This window comes from Anopheles bellator, chromosome 1, assembly GCF_943735745.2.
Source record: "Anopheles bellator chromosome 1, idAnoBellAS_SP24_06.2, whole genome shotgun sequence".
NCBI lineage: Eukaryota > Metazoa > Arthropoda > Insecta > Diptera > Culicidae > Anopheles > Anopheles bellator.
Window position 1 is genome coordinate 47,893,213 of NC_071285.1, and position 14,625 is coordinate 47,907,837.

The window sequence follows — 14,625 nt, forward strand, 5'->3', positions numbered from 1 at the left end:
GTGACAACATGGCTCTCCCTTTCTCTCCCCCAACAGCTACACACCCACGAGGTGGTCGAAGTGTGCGCCAAAATTTTATATCAAGTAGAACTACAACGAACGACGCTCGAGCAGATGTGGGGCTTCTCGGTCGAGGCGGAGCTGATCGAAAACGCCGACCGGCAGGACGAGCTGTGCTGCTACGTGAGCCGGGTCGAGGACAAGAGCGTTGCCATGCAGAACGGTAGGTAGCCGGGGCTAGGGGTCCTGGTCCACAGTGGGGAATTTGTATGGGAAAGGCGGACATCTTTATTTTTAGGAAGAATCTATGGACTTTTTTCAACGTTTTTATTTTATTTGTATGTGTTTTGATTAAATTCACCTTTCTATATGCAATACGAGCGCTCAAGTACATTAAACAAGCTTTTTTCGTTATTTTAAGGTTTTTAAACGCCTTAAGTATGCAATCTGCATTACACCAAAAAAATTAAAAGCACTATCGAAGAAGCAAATATCGAATTTCTGCTACAAATCGAATGCCTTGTGAGTTTAAAAAAGGATATGAAATGATTAAGGAGCTTTACCCATTCCGTTTGTGGGATTTTTGAAGCAAGTAGTTATTACCATCCGAAGTATCCAATCCATGAACTATTATTTAAACGTTTGATAGAAAACTTATTAGTCTATGTCTTCATCCAACCTTAAATCGATATTATCTACTTGGTTCAATACATGATCAATCGCAATATCGTCATTAATGTGTTCCTCCATTATTAAACAATCTTTTATCTGGAAAACTAAGTTTATCATTTTTTCGCTGCCTATAACCCAATGACATAGAACTAATTTTAGGGTCACTGCTATGTATTGCCCGAATGAACGTGTCTTTTAAATTATTCTCTCGAGAAGATTTTCTTGCGTGGTTTACCCTATCTTGTCAAAAACATTTATGCCGTGCTTCCAAAGCATCTTCTCCCAGGCGACGTAATGGTACAGGGGTATGTAGTATTATATCCCCAGCATGAGTCAAAACATGACTTTATGTACCGTAGCAGGTACGTTAAACCAACTATAAAGCACTAAGAGTTTTTATATGTACCTCTACAATTTTTGTCTAATGTTGCGGCATTAACTACTTTCTGTCAGCTAATGGATATTAAGATATTCCTAAGCTATAATAGACAAGCAATCTTTAGTTAAGAACAGTACTCGCACGCTCAGGATCTGAAAATATTCGACGACAAATCTTACCAGAAGTGCTTTTCTCTGATACCTGCCCGAGGTTGTTAAAGATTATTTTATATGAAATGCTTAACAAACACTGCACAAATCTCAACTAACAATGAAGAGGTGAAATGCCGTACAACAATGCAGAAGGTTACGGGCTAAAACCATTTTCAACATTATTAGAAACACTCATCTTGTTAGGCGTTGCACTACAAATACGGCAACGCATACTTGATTGATCCGTGATCACTGATAACACTTGGTTTATCTAAACAATAGAAAAGGCATAAGGCCAATATGTTTTGTATGGCCATTTCGTATACTACAAAAGACCGGGCGCCTCCTCATGCATCAGGAATTATTTTCTTAAAATAGAAATTTGCAAAATTTGTGGCAGGAATATGCAAACAAAACTTACTGGAAATGTTTAAAATTGTCTAAACTTTAATTGTAATGTCTCGTTTGGGCAGAACACCGCGAAACATTTTTTTGCTGCATTACCAAAGTTGAAAAACTGTATTTTTTTCTTAGTTTTCTATACTAATTCCCGATGAAAATGTACTAGCAATACCCAACGTAAATATTTGATTATTTCATATGAAAGAAGAATTCATTACCTTTCGAATGATGTATAATATAGGTACATTACTGTTGCAGAACTGTGCTAACGATCGCGTTAAAGTAGCTTGATGAAAGTTGGTTTTAAAGAGCCATTTTTATCACTCTTTCGACGCTGACAGATGAATTCTCGGAATCTACACAACATGGAAGGCTAAAAATTCGGATTTGCCATAGATAACATATCTATTTTAGGCTAATGTGACTGAAAGCTCAATTTTCGAAATTGATTTATGACCGCCTTTTTCCCATAGTGTGGTCCAGTCTTGGCTCCGCTTCGCTAACGAATCGTCTTCCGTTAAAGGTGTCATTAAAGGTGATGAAATAATTGTGATAAACGGTGCAATCGTTTCCGACCTGGACATGATGTACTTGGAAAGTGTGCTTCAGGAAGAGCAAGCCTTATGCATGATGATGAGGTACGTGCCGCGGGGCCGCTCTCGCTCTCTCTCTCTCACTCTTCAGCCATTCCGCTCACACGCTTCTGGTGTCCATCTTCCCGATCAGATCTTCCCGTACGGAGCCGCCGGACCTGGTCGGCATCATGCGCTCGACCGACGACATCATCGAGTCCCTCGTCTGTCCGCCGCCCCCCTCGGACCCGCCCGTCATCAGCGAGGAGATGATCTCCGGCCTAATCGTCCCGGCACCGGGCTGGCGTAAGTAGCGCACTCCGCGCTTCCTGTTGTCCGCCCTCGCTGTTTCGTTACTCCCTCTAGTTCCGCTTTCCGCATGTCTGTCCGATCTGTCTGTCTGTGTGTCCGTGTGCATGCGTGTGTGTGGGAGCTTCATTGCATATTTGACCCCAACCTGTTCGCCTTCCTCGCCCCGTTCTTCGGACGACTCTGAAGGACGCTCGTGTATTGCAGGCAAGGAGGTGTACTCGCCGGAAGTCGAGAGTTCACCGGCACCGTCGTCCAACGATCCGCACCTGTCGGCGATGGACCGCTCGAAACCGTCGTCACGCACGAGCAGCTTCGAGATCGAGAACCTACTGAAGTCGGCCGAGCAGGTGACCGGGTTCTGCCGGTCGCCGCAGGAGACACGCAAGTCCAGCCCGACCGGCTCGGTCGCGTCGTCCGTCTCGAACGTGATGCTGACCCCGTCTCGTCAGCTCACGGACGCTGAGAAGCTGCGCAAAGTGATCCTGGAGCTGGTGGAAACGGAAAAGTCCTACGTCAAGGTAAGCGTAACTGCAGGACTGTGGTCGCTGTCGGAACTTACCAACCCTCCGTTTCAACCCCCTGCGAACAGCATCTGAACAATCTGCTCGAGTACTACCTGGAGCCGCTGAAGCGCGAAACGTTCCTGTCGAACGCCGAAATAACGGCCCTGTTCGGGAACATCCAGGAGATTGTGACCTTCCAGCGGCAGTTTCTGAACAACCTCGAGGAGGCGCTCGACCTCGAGCCGGACTTTCACCAGCTGGAGCACCCCAGCCAGTTCAAGGTACGTGCGATCCGTCGGGTCGGCTCTTCGACTCTAACACTCCATTCCCCTCCCAACTCCTTGCAGAACGTACTGTTTGCCATCGGATCGGCCTTCCTGTACTACGTCAATCACTTCAAGCTGTACTCGTCGTTCTGTGCCAGCCACAGCAAGGCCCAGAAGGTGCTCCATCCGAGTAAGTCGCCGGCGTACCAGTGACGTGAAGGAACTCGAAAATGACCCCCCCGTTTTGTTCCCCCAGATGAGGGTAACCAGGCGCTGCAGGAGTTCCTGGCCGCACGCAACCCGAAGCAACAGCATAGCAGCACGCTCGAGTCGTTCCTAATCAAACCGATACAGCGCATCCTCAAGTATCCGCTGCTACTGCAGCAGCTGCGCAATCTGACCGACCCGAACGCGGCCGAACATCTGCACCTGGTCGAGGCGCTCAAGGGCATGGAGAAGGTGGCGGAGCACATCAACGAAATGCAGCGCATCCACGAGGAGTACGGGGCCATCTTCGACCACCTGTTCCGGCAGCACCAGAAGTCGTGCAAGCAACCGATCGACCTCAGCCCTGGTAGTATGGACACGCACCTTAGAACTCTCACGCCCCGATCTCCCCGACTATCCCCACGTCCGCGGTCTGCCGTATAACAGTTCCCTACAACTTTGCTCCCTTTCTTACCACACCAAACGACCTAGGGGATCTGCTGTACTACGGTGGCGTCGAGTGGCTCAACATCTCCGACTTTCTCGGCAAGATCAAGAAGGGCCTCGAGCTGCACGCGATGTGCTTCGTGTTCAAGTCGGCCGTCGTGTTCCTCTGCAAGGAGCGTTTGCGCCAGAAGAAGAAGCTGATGGTGAGTAGGTCCTGGAAGTGAGCTGGTCGGGAAGCCGGGTACTAACAGCTCTGGGTTCTTCCGCACGGTAGGGCGTGTCGAGTAAGAACGCTACGAACGAGGTCGAAATCATCCGCTACCAGGTGCTGATACCGGTCACCGAGGTACAGGTAAGGGCTTCCTCCGCCAAGGACATGGACTCCCACTTCCTGTGGGAGCTGATACACCTCAGGTCGCAACTACAACGAAGATCGGAAAAAGTCTACGTACTCTCCAACAGGTAAGTACCCCGCCAGGGGGAAGATGAGAAAGTGAGCACGGAAGTCGTGTCCGGGATGAGACAAGGATCTATTACCGTATTTTTTCGTGTATAACGCGCAGCCATATTTAAGAGAAAAAAATTGGAAAAAAAGTTTTTATTATACATTTTTCAGATATGTGATATCCAACAAATATCAAAAGATAATAATGTATTATTCTAAATGTTCTTTAAATATTCTAAAGTAGACTAAGGATAAAATGCGTATACATTGCAAAAGACATACTAGTATTTTATATTTCGTAATAATCTTCAAACTCAGATTCACTGCTGTCTGACAAATTGATATTCTCTAATTGCTCTTCAATGAACGCTCTTCGATGATGTCACTCTCTGAAGAGTTCCCATAAATTGCGATCCTCTTCAGATCCATCCATAGCATTGCTGATGCCACATTTTTTTAATGATTTCACAACAACTTCTGTTATTAACTCCCTGCCATGACTTAATGACGATATTGTATGGATAATTATATTCCTAACAAATGTTTCATTTCATAATTTATTCAATAATACCATAAAATATGTACCAAAAATTTTAACTACCCTTGTATAACGCGCACCCAGATTTTGGAGCTAAAAAAATTGGGAAAAAGGTGCGCGTTATACACGGAAAAATACGGTAATTTAAATCGGATTAAACGATGCACATTATTTTGCCCTTGCGGGACCCGCTAGAGACGGGGCACTAAGACCGAGAAGAACTGCCGATAATCCGCGCGCATTCCCGATTGGAAACTCTCGGTTTTATTGGAAAGCGTGCCGGAAAAAGGAGCACTCACCAGGAGCTTAGCCGCTGTTCGCAGCTTGTTATTATTGCACCCGCTGCGGACTCGCTTAATCCGGACGTTGTCCCGAAGAAGCGAATCGATTGTGTGCCGCACGAATGTGTGTGTTGTGGGGCCTGTAAGGCCAGGAAGCCGGAAGCCTTGTGGTGGTGGGCAAATTGAGTTCCGGTCTCCTCCCCCCCCCCCCCCCTCTCCCATTCTAAACGATTATTTCCGTCCTCGGTGGGGCTGAAGAACTGGACTCGTTGTTTGTGTTGCGCTCATCCGGACGTTTGTCTTCGCCGTTTCGCAGTACCGCCGAGTTCCGCAACGCGTTCCTCAAGACAATCCGGCAGATCATACGGGAAAGTGTCCGCAACATGTCGATACCGTCGCTGAAGAGCATGGGCGGCAGCACCAACTCGATGACGGGCGTCGGAAGTTCGTCCGGAAACTCGCAAACCCTCGAGCGGCCCAAGCAGCAGGTTCGTAGCACGGGACCCGCACGAATTCTGCTCCGGGGAGCTCCCCCCCCCCCCACTAACACTGCCTGCTCTCTCTCTCTCTCCGGCAGCCCCAGATAATGCCCGGTTCGCAGACGCTCGGCAAGCCGAAAAAGTCGAAGATCAACCAGCGGCACTCGTCGGGCAACATCGACTACGACAACACGACCTCCGGCAGCCAGGAAGCGGACGACCCGCCGGTCCCGCAGTACAGTGGCCAGTTCCGGATGCGCAGCAAAACGGTCGGCGACGTCGGAGGTAAGTCACGGCAAGGGAACGGCATCCTTGTAATGACATGTAATGACGTTTGGGCTTCGTCTCAGAGCAAGTGGCCGCCTGCCGGCGGAACATGAGCGAGCGGGAGCGGGAGGAGAAACCGGATCCGGGCACGAAGTCGGAGGGCGAGGACGACTCGCAGCAGGGCACGGTGAAGCCGAAATCGTCGCTCGGCAAAACGCCCAACCATCTGACGCTGAGGTAAGCCCCCTCTGATCGCTGGCGATTGTAAGCGGGTGTCCTTAACCGGTCCTTCCCGCCTCGTAGCACCACCTCGACACTGTCCGTGGGCAGCACCGGCAGCCAGGCCCGCCTGATCCAGTCGTCCCATCCGCCGGCCACCTACCATCCGGTGCTGATGAAAGACCTAGGTAAGCGACCGTCTCCCAGTAGCGATAAGAGTGTGGTAGAGCTGTTCGAGCCGGCGGCGGCGGTGGCGGTGACGGAGGTTAGCGGGTCCGGCGGGCAGCAGCGGCCCCGGCCGGACTGTGGGGACTGCGGGATCGACAAGCACCTGAAGAACCTGAACCTCGACAGCTTGATAGAGACGGACATTGTAGAGTACATGGAGAACCTGAGGGAACGCCACCAGGCGAGTGAGGGCCCGGGGCAGGGTCAGCTCACGAAACCGACCGTACTGTCCGTGGTGGCCTCCCCGCAACCACTCTCACCCCCGACGGACGCACCCCACACCCCCTCATCACCGATTTCACCCAAGACACACCAGAGCACTCAGTCGTCTCCACCGATCGTGCAGACCATTTCTCCCTCTCCCAAGCAGCAGCAGCCGCCACCATCGTCGTCGTTGTCGTCGTCGTCGTTGAAATCCTGCCCCGTGGACCAGCTGGAGTCACCATCGCAGCCCGGCCCGGCCCCAGGGCCCGAAATGTCATCCAGCTCCGGGTCGGGCACGGGCGATGATAGCTGCTCGGAACCGGGCGGCCGGAGTGAGAAGCCGGCGGGCGACACGGGTGGGCACCGGGAGCAGCACTACCTGCTGAGTGCCTCGTCCACTACGTCCTCACCCGACGGTACGCTCAGTCCGAAGCTGGAGAAGGCCAAGTCACCCGCCAAACGCCTCAAGTCGGCCGTGGAGCGTGAGAAGAGCCCGATACGGATCATCAAGATCAAGTCGCCACGCAACAGCATCGACATCGAGCGGCACGTGCGCATCGAGAAGAGCCCCGACCGGGCCCGGCGAGCCTCGAGCCCGGCCGCCTCGAGCGTGGCCTCCGCCTCGGCAGCCACGGCCGCCAAGAAAACCACCGAGGGCATCCTGAAGAAGCAGAAGCAACCGTCTGCCGGTGGCGGAGTAGCCGGCGGTGGGATCCTTAAACGCTCGGCCAGCCCGTCCGGGCTCGGGAAGCCTTCGGAGAGCTCGGACAGCACCGCATCCCGGACGGACGCGAATCTTTCGTCCGACTACGAGCAGTACCAGTCGGCGACTGGTAACGGCCGGTGCTACCTCTCGCTGTCCAGCGAATATCTGGGCGTGGAGAAGGACTATCCGCACATCTACCAGAACACGCGCGAGGAGCGGGTGCGCCGGGCGAAGCGGAGTGCCTCGGTGGGTAGCGCGGAACGGATGCGGGGCTCGCAGGAGGCGGGTTACGAATCGTCCTGTGGTTACCCAACGCCCAACACGAGCTTCGAGGCACCGTCGTCGGTGGAGGGCAGCAGCAAGCGGCAGCGGTACAGCCTTAGCTCGGAGCGCTCCCCGCCCGCCAGCATCTACAGTCGGGATGTGTCACCGAACCGTTGCTACGCCCGTGGTCTCTCCCCGCAGACCTCGCTCACCCGCGGGCTGTCGCTATCGCCGCAAGCATCCTTCAAGGGCATCTCACCGCAGAGCTCCTTCAGCCGGGGGGCATCTCCGATGCGGGGCAGCTACTACCGGGGAGGGTCCCCGCCGCAGCAGCAGCAGCGCTACGGACACCGACTGTCACCGCAAACGTCCGTCTACAGTAGCCGGGGTCCTTCGCCGACCCGGTCAAGCTACGGGCGAGGACTTTCGCCCCAGCGCCGGGGCAGCACTCGGCACTACTCACCACCGCGCGGTGCTATCTCCCCGCAACGGTTCTACAGCCGGGTGCCGTCACCCGAGCGGCACTACGAGCGCCGGGACCCGATGCCGTACCCCAAGAGCTACAGCCGGGGCGCTTCGCCGCCGCGCATGTACCGCCTCACGTCGTCCCGTTCCATCGACAGTTCGTCCTTCCTGGACTACGAGCACAACCCGAACCTGCACTACGCACGCATCGAGCACGACCGGCGCGCCTACCAGCAACAGCAGCAACAACTGCTTCACCAGCAACAGCAACAGCAACAGCAGCAGCAGCAGCATCAGCTGCACCACCAGTACCCGGCGCAATCGCACGCCTCTTGCGTGGAGTGCCTCATGCAGGACATGAAGCCTCCGCCGCAAAAGGCGCGCGCACGGCAGAGCCGTGCGCGGAAGAAGTCGTCCCGGGCGAAGCTGTACCATCAGGCGAGCTTCGAGAAGTCGCCGTCCTTCGATCACGACGAGATCCACGTCTAAGGACCACGGCCACGACGCTGGCCACTTACCGATCCCTACGCACGCAGGCGCAATCCAACAACAACCACAAGAACCCCTCCACAGAACATGGCTTCGTAGCAGTAAAATCAAAACTTAATGTAATCAAAAATAGCAAACCGAGCGAGCGAACGGAACGGAAACTGAGTGAGTGAGACGCGGGGCCACCTTGGAGGACCTCAATCAAAAAACCGAATGGGCCGAATCCAGCCGTAGCGCCCCCCGAACCGCAACAGGATAACGGAAAAAAGCGATGGATAAACAATAGATAGAGGAAACATGATAACCACAGGCGCTGGGAGCTCTGGCCGGCCAGCCGGGCCATTGGAATCCTCGGAATCCTGTCTCAACTGGCTAATCGAAAGGGCCACAACCCGGGGCGCGATGGCGACCTGCCTGGATGACTGCTTCCGTTTTCCCGATTCGGATTTCAACGACGACGATCACGACGACGACGTTCGACCTCCAACCAATTCTCAAAATCAAAAGTCCTTCCGCGGCAATGTTTTTTTTCCCCCACGATCAAGCCCTCAAGCTGTTCGCAGCTCTTGCAACTTTTGCCACGCAATATTCGGCTGGCCAGGAATTATGTCGCAAACACCGTAAAAACCCCATTTTCGACTCGATCCAGTCTAGTCGATCGAGGGGCGAGCATTTTATTGACCTACTGGCCGGTGTGGGGCGGGAGAGAGGAGAGAATGTTATCTGCATACATACATATATACGTAACCACGTAAACACCATAATCAAACCAGAATACAAACACATGTTAACCGTATAACTAGTAGCGAACAGTACATAAATAAGCCCATACACCACCACCACCACCACCACCACACAGCCAGTATACAGAAGTTTACCGATCGTGCTGCAGTAGAGACTCGGCAGGCCAGGCTACTATCAATAATACGAATAATAATAATAACGATAACGATAACAACAATAACCAACCTAGGGAATATTCTAGCCACAAATACTCGTACTCTCGTATCTCGTAGCCAAGTAACAAGTTGTCATACAGGTGAGTTTATACATAACTACTAGCATAGCTAAGCAACACCCGGTTAGGAACCCGAGTTTTGGGTGGCATCGGGCCCGAACACCGAGAGCGCCCTTTGCCCGGAACCCGCCGGACGACAATTCGGAGTCGGAGTCAAAGGACGTTGTAGGAAAATCAAACTCTCAAACCGACCGACCCGTTTTAAACCCAAAAGCAATCTAAACAGTAGCAAGTGACCCCGAGAATGACCCCTGTGTGGGCCACCCTGTACGTTGGAGGACATTAAAAAGTTGTGATTTTGTGCCAATTATCTTGTAAGCGAACCGTGTGCCCGTGTGCGAACGTTTATAGCGTTTATACCTTACATTCTGTGACTGTGGCTGGGGTGTATCGGCCAGATGATACGATATGATAAACGATTTTAACCGACTTCACATCACCACCCCCCCCAAACCCCACTAAAACAATGACACTAAGAACCGAACCGGAGCCAAAAGGCATTTAAAATGGAGGGCCTGAGTCGCCAGCCAGCAAACAACCGGACAATCGTGCGGCACGGGCGGAGGTCCCCGTTTAACGTTACTTTCGTTGGCCCCGTCGGGTTAGTCTATAGTCTGTTAACTTGTTAACGTTCCGTTTCGTCCGGAACCGGCCACCCCCGGCCAACCCCCCCGGGGATTAGATAATCGATTACGTAAACTTTATAGCAAAAGGGTTAGCTGGGCGGCGCCTTGCGGTGGATCTTTTTTATCAACAGTTAGTGCGTAGATAGTCCGATAACACGCGGCGGTGCTCCACCGTTTTTCCTTCCGGGTTCCGGCGGTTCCGGCGGATACCTTTTGCTTTCGGAGGACCGCCCACACGAAACACGTACTGTACGAGATTTCTATTTTTCTACTACGCATCTTTTATCGCTTGATCGCAACTCGGAGACGGTGCTCCTCGGCGGAGAATGGTGTCCCGATGGGTGCTAAGCTAGGCTAGGCTAGGCTGTGCTGTGTGACGCAATCAGGCCACGGAACGTTACGTAACTGACGATAGATTCCTTTCCAGCATAGGGCGAACAGCGTTTGGTTAGCGAACAGCAACAAGAGTCTTTTCATATTTCTGCCCCATTGTTTCGCGCTTTCACCGTAGCAAACTTTATCCGCCCAACGGGTTGCGATCACAAACGGGATCGCGAGGATCACGGTGCTCCAGTACTGTTTTCAAGAAAAAGGGGAAAACTATTTTAGAGCGGAAATGTTGAAGGATGTTTGGTAGCGGAACACAAAATCTAACACACGACACGAACACACCACAGACACCACGCACACGAACAAGCGACAGCGAATTGATGCGTGAGGAACCGAGGAAAAGCCTTAGCCTTACGGGACAGAGTCCGACCGAACTTAATTCCGTAGCCTGTGGAATGCGTGCTGCTGCTAGTGCTAGAGAGGTGTAGCCCGTAGCAGGATTCGAGTCCTGTTCGATTAGATAGCCACCCCCCCCTCCCCGGTAGAGAGTTCCCGCTGTCCCTCCCCACACGCGCACACACGTAAAAAGACGAGTGGCCGGCGAGCAACGAAAGTGTCTGTTGGGTTACTATCACACTATCCCGCCAACGATCCTGCCCGTTTTCCGCTTTCGTTGATCCCGGTGATGCTGCGATTTTATGTTACTTCCCGATTCTCATCAACCGCTTTTCGTCACCTTCTTTCAGCAGCACCCTCCGTTTGTGCGTTCGCCTGGATCTTAGAGTTTCTAGATTGTTTGTAGTGTGTAATTGTAGAGCATCCACACCCGCCTTAGCGAACCCGGAGATTAGTCTTCCCTGCTCCTGGTCCCTGGTCCCTGAGATTAGTGCCATTAGTGTAGTGCCGTGTAGAGGAACATTTTTGATACAGCAAAGTACTTCTCTTGAACTTTCACGCCAAGCGTAGCATAGACCACCACACATTTCAAAACTTCCCCCCAAAACGGCCATGGGCCGGTCACACCCCAGGCAAACCAAACGCTGAAGGTGAGCTGAGCCAATTGCTAATTGTGTTTTCCCGATCATCACCCACCCCAGCGCCCGAACCAAAAAGTCACCCTGACCGCGGCCCCCCCATTCTTTGCCCTCCGTGCCTTCCGTTCCGTTTCAGTTGATCACATTTATCACCCAACCCCATGTAAGCGTCCCGCTGACCCACCACCCTACAGTAGGTTTTATGTTACGTTAGCTCAAATTGGATACAAACGCGGACAGCGGACCGGAAGTAAAATTTGAAACCGAAACCAAAATCCAAACTCCAAAAGAAGCGGAAGCCGAAAAAACAAAACAAAACCGCCCTCCAAATTGCGAATCAAACCGATCGGAACCCCGTTACCAGAAACAAAACCAAAAAAAAAAACCAAAACCACAAAAAACCATTCGAAACAAACAATTTCATTAAATCTGGCCATTTGTTTTTCTTTTTCAATTGTAGGATCCCCGGTGTGGAAGCCTAGAGACATGATTAGTTTAAGTGACGCCCCGTCAACATCACGTAAAGACGAAAGTAAATAACTTTTCTTAACGCAATCATCCTCCTCTCCTCTCGAGTGCGAGTGCGAGTGTGTGTCGGTAGCCACAAAGACAAAGACGCGAACAGAAAGCACTGCCGCGGCCGGGGCGAACACACAGAGCCCAACCCAACCAACCCAATGCCAAGTGGCCAACCACCAAACCAACAAACCAACCCATTGCAAAAACCATTGCGATTGCAAATGTCTTCACGGTCGCCCCAGGCAGGGCCCGAGCACAGGGCCCTGGGACCTCCACCTTCGCTTCGCGGCCTAGTGTGGGACAGCTCGCCTCAGAACCGGGGTCGAGGGCTCGAGGGAGCCGCCAGTCAGCCGCCGCAAGCAATGATAGATCGAGGCTCTAGCGTCAGTTTTAGATATTCGACGACCCACACTTCGGCGTACACGACTCTATTCGTTCTCGAGCATTAGAAGGTCCGCCCGGAGGTCCCTTAACACACAGATACACTCGCACGAAAGTGGGGTTTGTTCGCGCACGCATTCAAGCGGCAAGTAGGACTTTCTCACTCACCGTTAAATCCCCATTTAAAAAAAAACAGTAGTAGACTCATTACCGAGCGGCACCCGCAGTTGGTAGCTTTTTTCTAACGCGCAAAACGCAGGACCGGCCCCGGACATCCCCCGGAAAAGGTAGCCACCTCCTGTGTCACCTCCTAGGTACTAGTCCTCACGTGAGTACAGCCACAGCACACGATCACCCACTCACACGTACAGACAGGAAGCACACGTACACGTGAGATACCTACGTCAAACAAACTCCTCTAACACGAGTCTAACACGAGTTATTGAATGATATTCATTTCATTGTTCAAACAGCAGCAACAGCAAAAAAAGATACAAAAAATATCAGATTGATGCAAGAAATTAGGAGAATAATAAGCGATTTTCACAATTTAACACATTAACGTAACGAACGAACCCCTAAAGTTCCCGTGAGCGCAACGATGCAGGATGTTAGGTTAGGATAGTCGGACGGGTAGGACGAGGCACGAGCGAGGGCACCGTTCGATTCGGTAGAGACAGTGGGCGCATTACGACGACGAAGGGGCAATTAGGAAATTGTAAACGTGTTTGTATTAAATGGTAAATGAGTGAACCCTTCGTTCGGTGTTTAGCAGCAGCCGAGGGAGGGCCGTTAGTAAGGAGGGGCGATTCGCGCGGTGGCAGGCAACACACACTTCCAACAATCAGAAATCCATACATCCCCCCCCATACACATACACAACCATCGGACAGCACGAAGCACCACAAATGAAAAAAAGGACATGACGAGGACGAACTCACCATGGACTCAGCGGCGGCGGCATCCGAACGAAGCGTGATGTGTGCGGAACTGCAGAGAGAGAGAGAGAGAGACTCTCCGAGTCGGTCAGAGTCTGTTTCGTACATTTTCGATCATTTTTAACTCCAAACAACCGCGAATTCTAAACGTTTGAACATCACCCCCCGCAGGAGCGGCAGGAGCTGTATTAGTAGTTTCATTTCCCATCGGACCGCCGTGGACCTAGCGTGGGTCCTAGTAGAAACGAAGTGGCCCGCTGCTGCCCGCTGAGTGCGCATGAACCTAACGAACTGAAACCGAGTAACGCAGATGTAACCGAGATAGTAATAGACGCAAGCAAACCGGGGCTGCCGAATTTGATAACCGGACGCCGTGGTGGGCGACGATAAAATAAAAGTATGTTAAAAGCGGAAAATATTGCAGCTAGAAAAAGAAAAACCGAATCATTCAAATAGAGAACTCAAAACAAAAAAAAGAGAGAAAGAGAACGGAGGAACGAGAGAACCCCCGAGAAAAAAACCTACAATTTACGGGATGGAAAAGGGAATTGAATTTTATAACAAATAAAAACAAACCCAGAAAAAAACCACACAGACACACCGCACGCACACACTCACAAGCGTTTAATCCGCCACCCCCCCCCCCCCCCCCCCCCCCCCCCCCCCCACCAACCGCGTTTAGCGTCCCGATCGGCAACATCGTGATCCGCACCCGCCCGCGCGATCGATGATCACTCTCCCTCTCTCTCTCTCTCTTTCGGGACGAGACTTGGGGACGCCGCAGAGAGGCCCCTTGAAAAGCAAACCATCATGGGCACTGGTTAAGGAAAGCGGAAGGATTTAAGCGAAACAAAAATACACTACAGCAAATATAAGAAACTCTATACAAAAATTACTAACACTACTAAAAAAAAACTACTAATACTAATACGATTATTATGATTACTATACATTCCCAAAGCGCCCACACAACCACACCTCCGCCACATGCGCCCACGCACACACTCCCCCCCACACATACACACCCCACACACCACCAAACAACCCGAGGTACGGAACCCCAAAAAGGCGCGTAGGGTCAGTGGGCGATCGACAATGGCCGCCATGCATTCCACCACCACCACGTTTACCGTTTGGGGGCTGTTGTGACCCTGTGCAAAATGTTGCGACCCAAAGCCGATGTTCGTTTCATTCACCTTCACCACAGGCAGGCACTAAGGCCCCGTTAAGTAGCACACATGGACAGAACAGTTGACAGTTTGGAGAAGAGTATATTAGTTAA

General features: G+C 51.9%; 1 protein-coding gene across 1 annotated transcript in view; it reads left to right on the forward strand.

Moving 5' to 3' along the window:
* The window catches only part of LOC131205504 (protein still life, isoform SIF type 1), a 60,152-nt gene extending 48,107 nt beyond the window's left edge, over window positions 1-12,045 (forward strand). The window contains exons 17-30 of the mRNA XM_058197624.1: window positions 37-223; window positions 2,129-2,243; window positions 2,332-2,483; window positions 2,694-3,007; window positions 3,079-3,273; window positions 3,340-3,448; window positions 3,515-3,832; window positions 3,958-4,115; window positions 4,187-4,374; window positions 5,493-5,664; window positions 5,754-5,940; window positions 6,006-6,159; window positions 6,226-6,329; window positions 11,966-12,045. Coding sequence (XP_058053607.1) covers window positions 37-223; window positions 2,129-2,243; window positions 2,332-2,483; window positions 2,694-3,007; window positions 3,079-3,273; window positions 3,340-3,448; window positions 3,515-3,832; window positions 3,958-4,115; window positions 4,187-4,374; window positions 5,493-5,664; window positions 5,754-5,940; window positions 6,006-6,159; window positions 6,226-6,329; window positions 11,966-12,045 — 2,433 coding nt within the window. The remainder of the gene's footprint in view (window positions 1-36; window positions 224-2,128; window positions 2,244-2,331; window positions 2,484-2,693; window positions 3,008-3,078; window positions 3,274-3,339; window positions 3,449-3,514; window positions 3,833-3,957; window positions 4,116-4,186; window positions 4,375-5,492; window positions 5,665-5,753; window positions 5,941-6,005; window positions 6,160-6,225; window positions 6,330-11,965) is intronic.
* The last annotated feature ends 2,580 nt before the right edge of the window (window positions 12,046-14,625 follow it).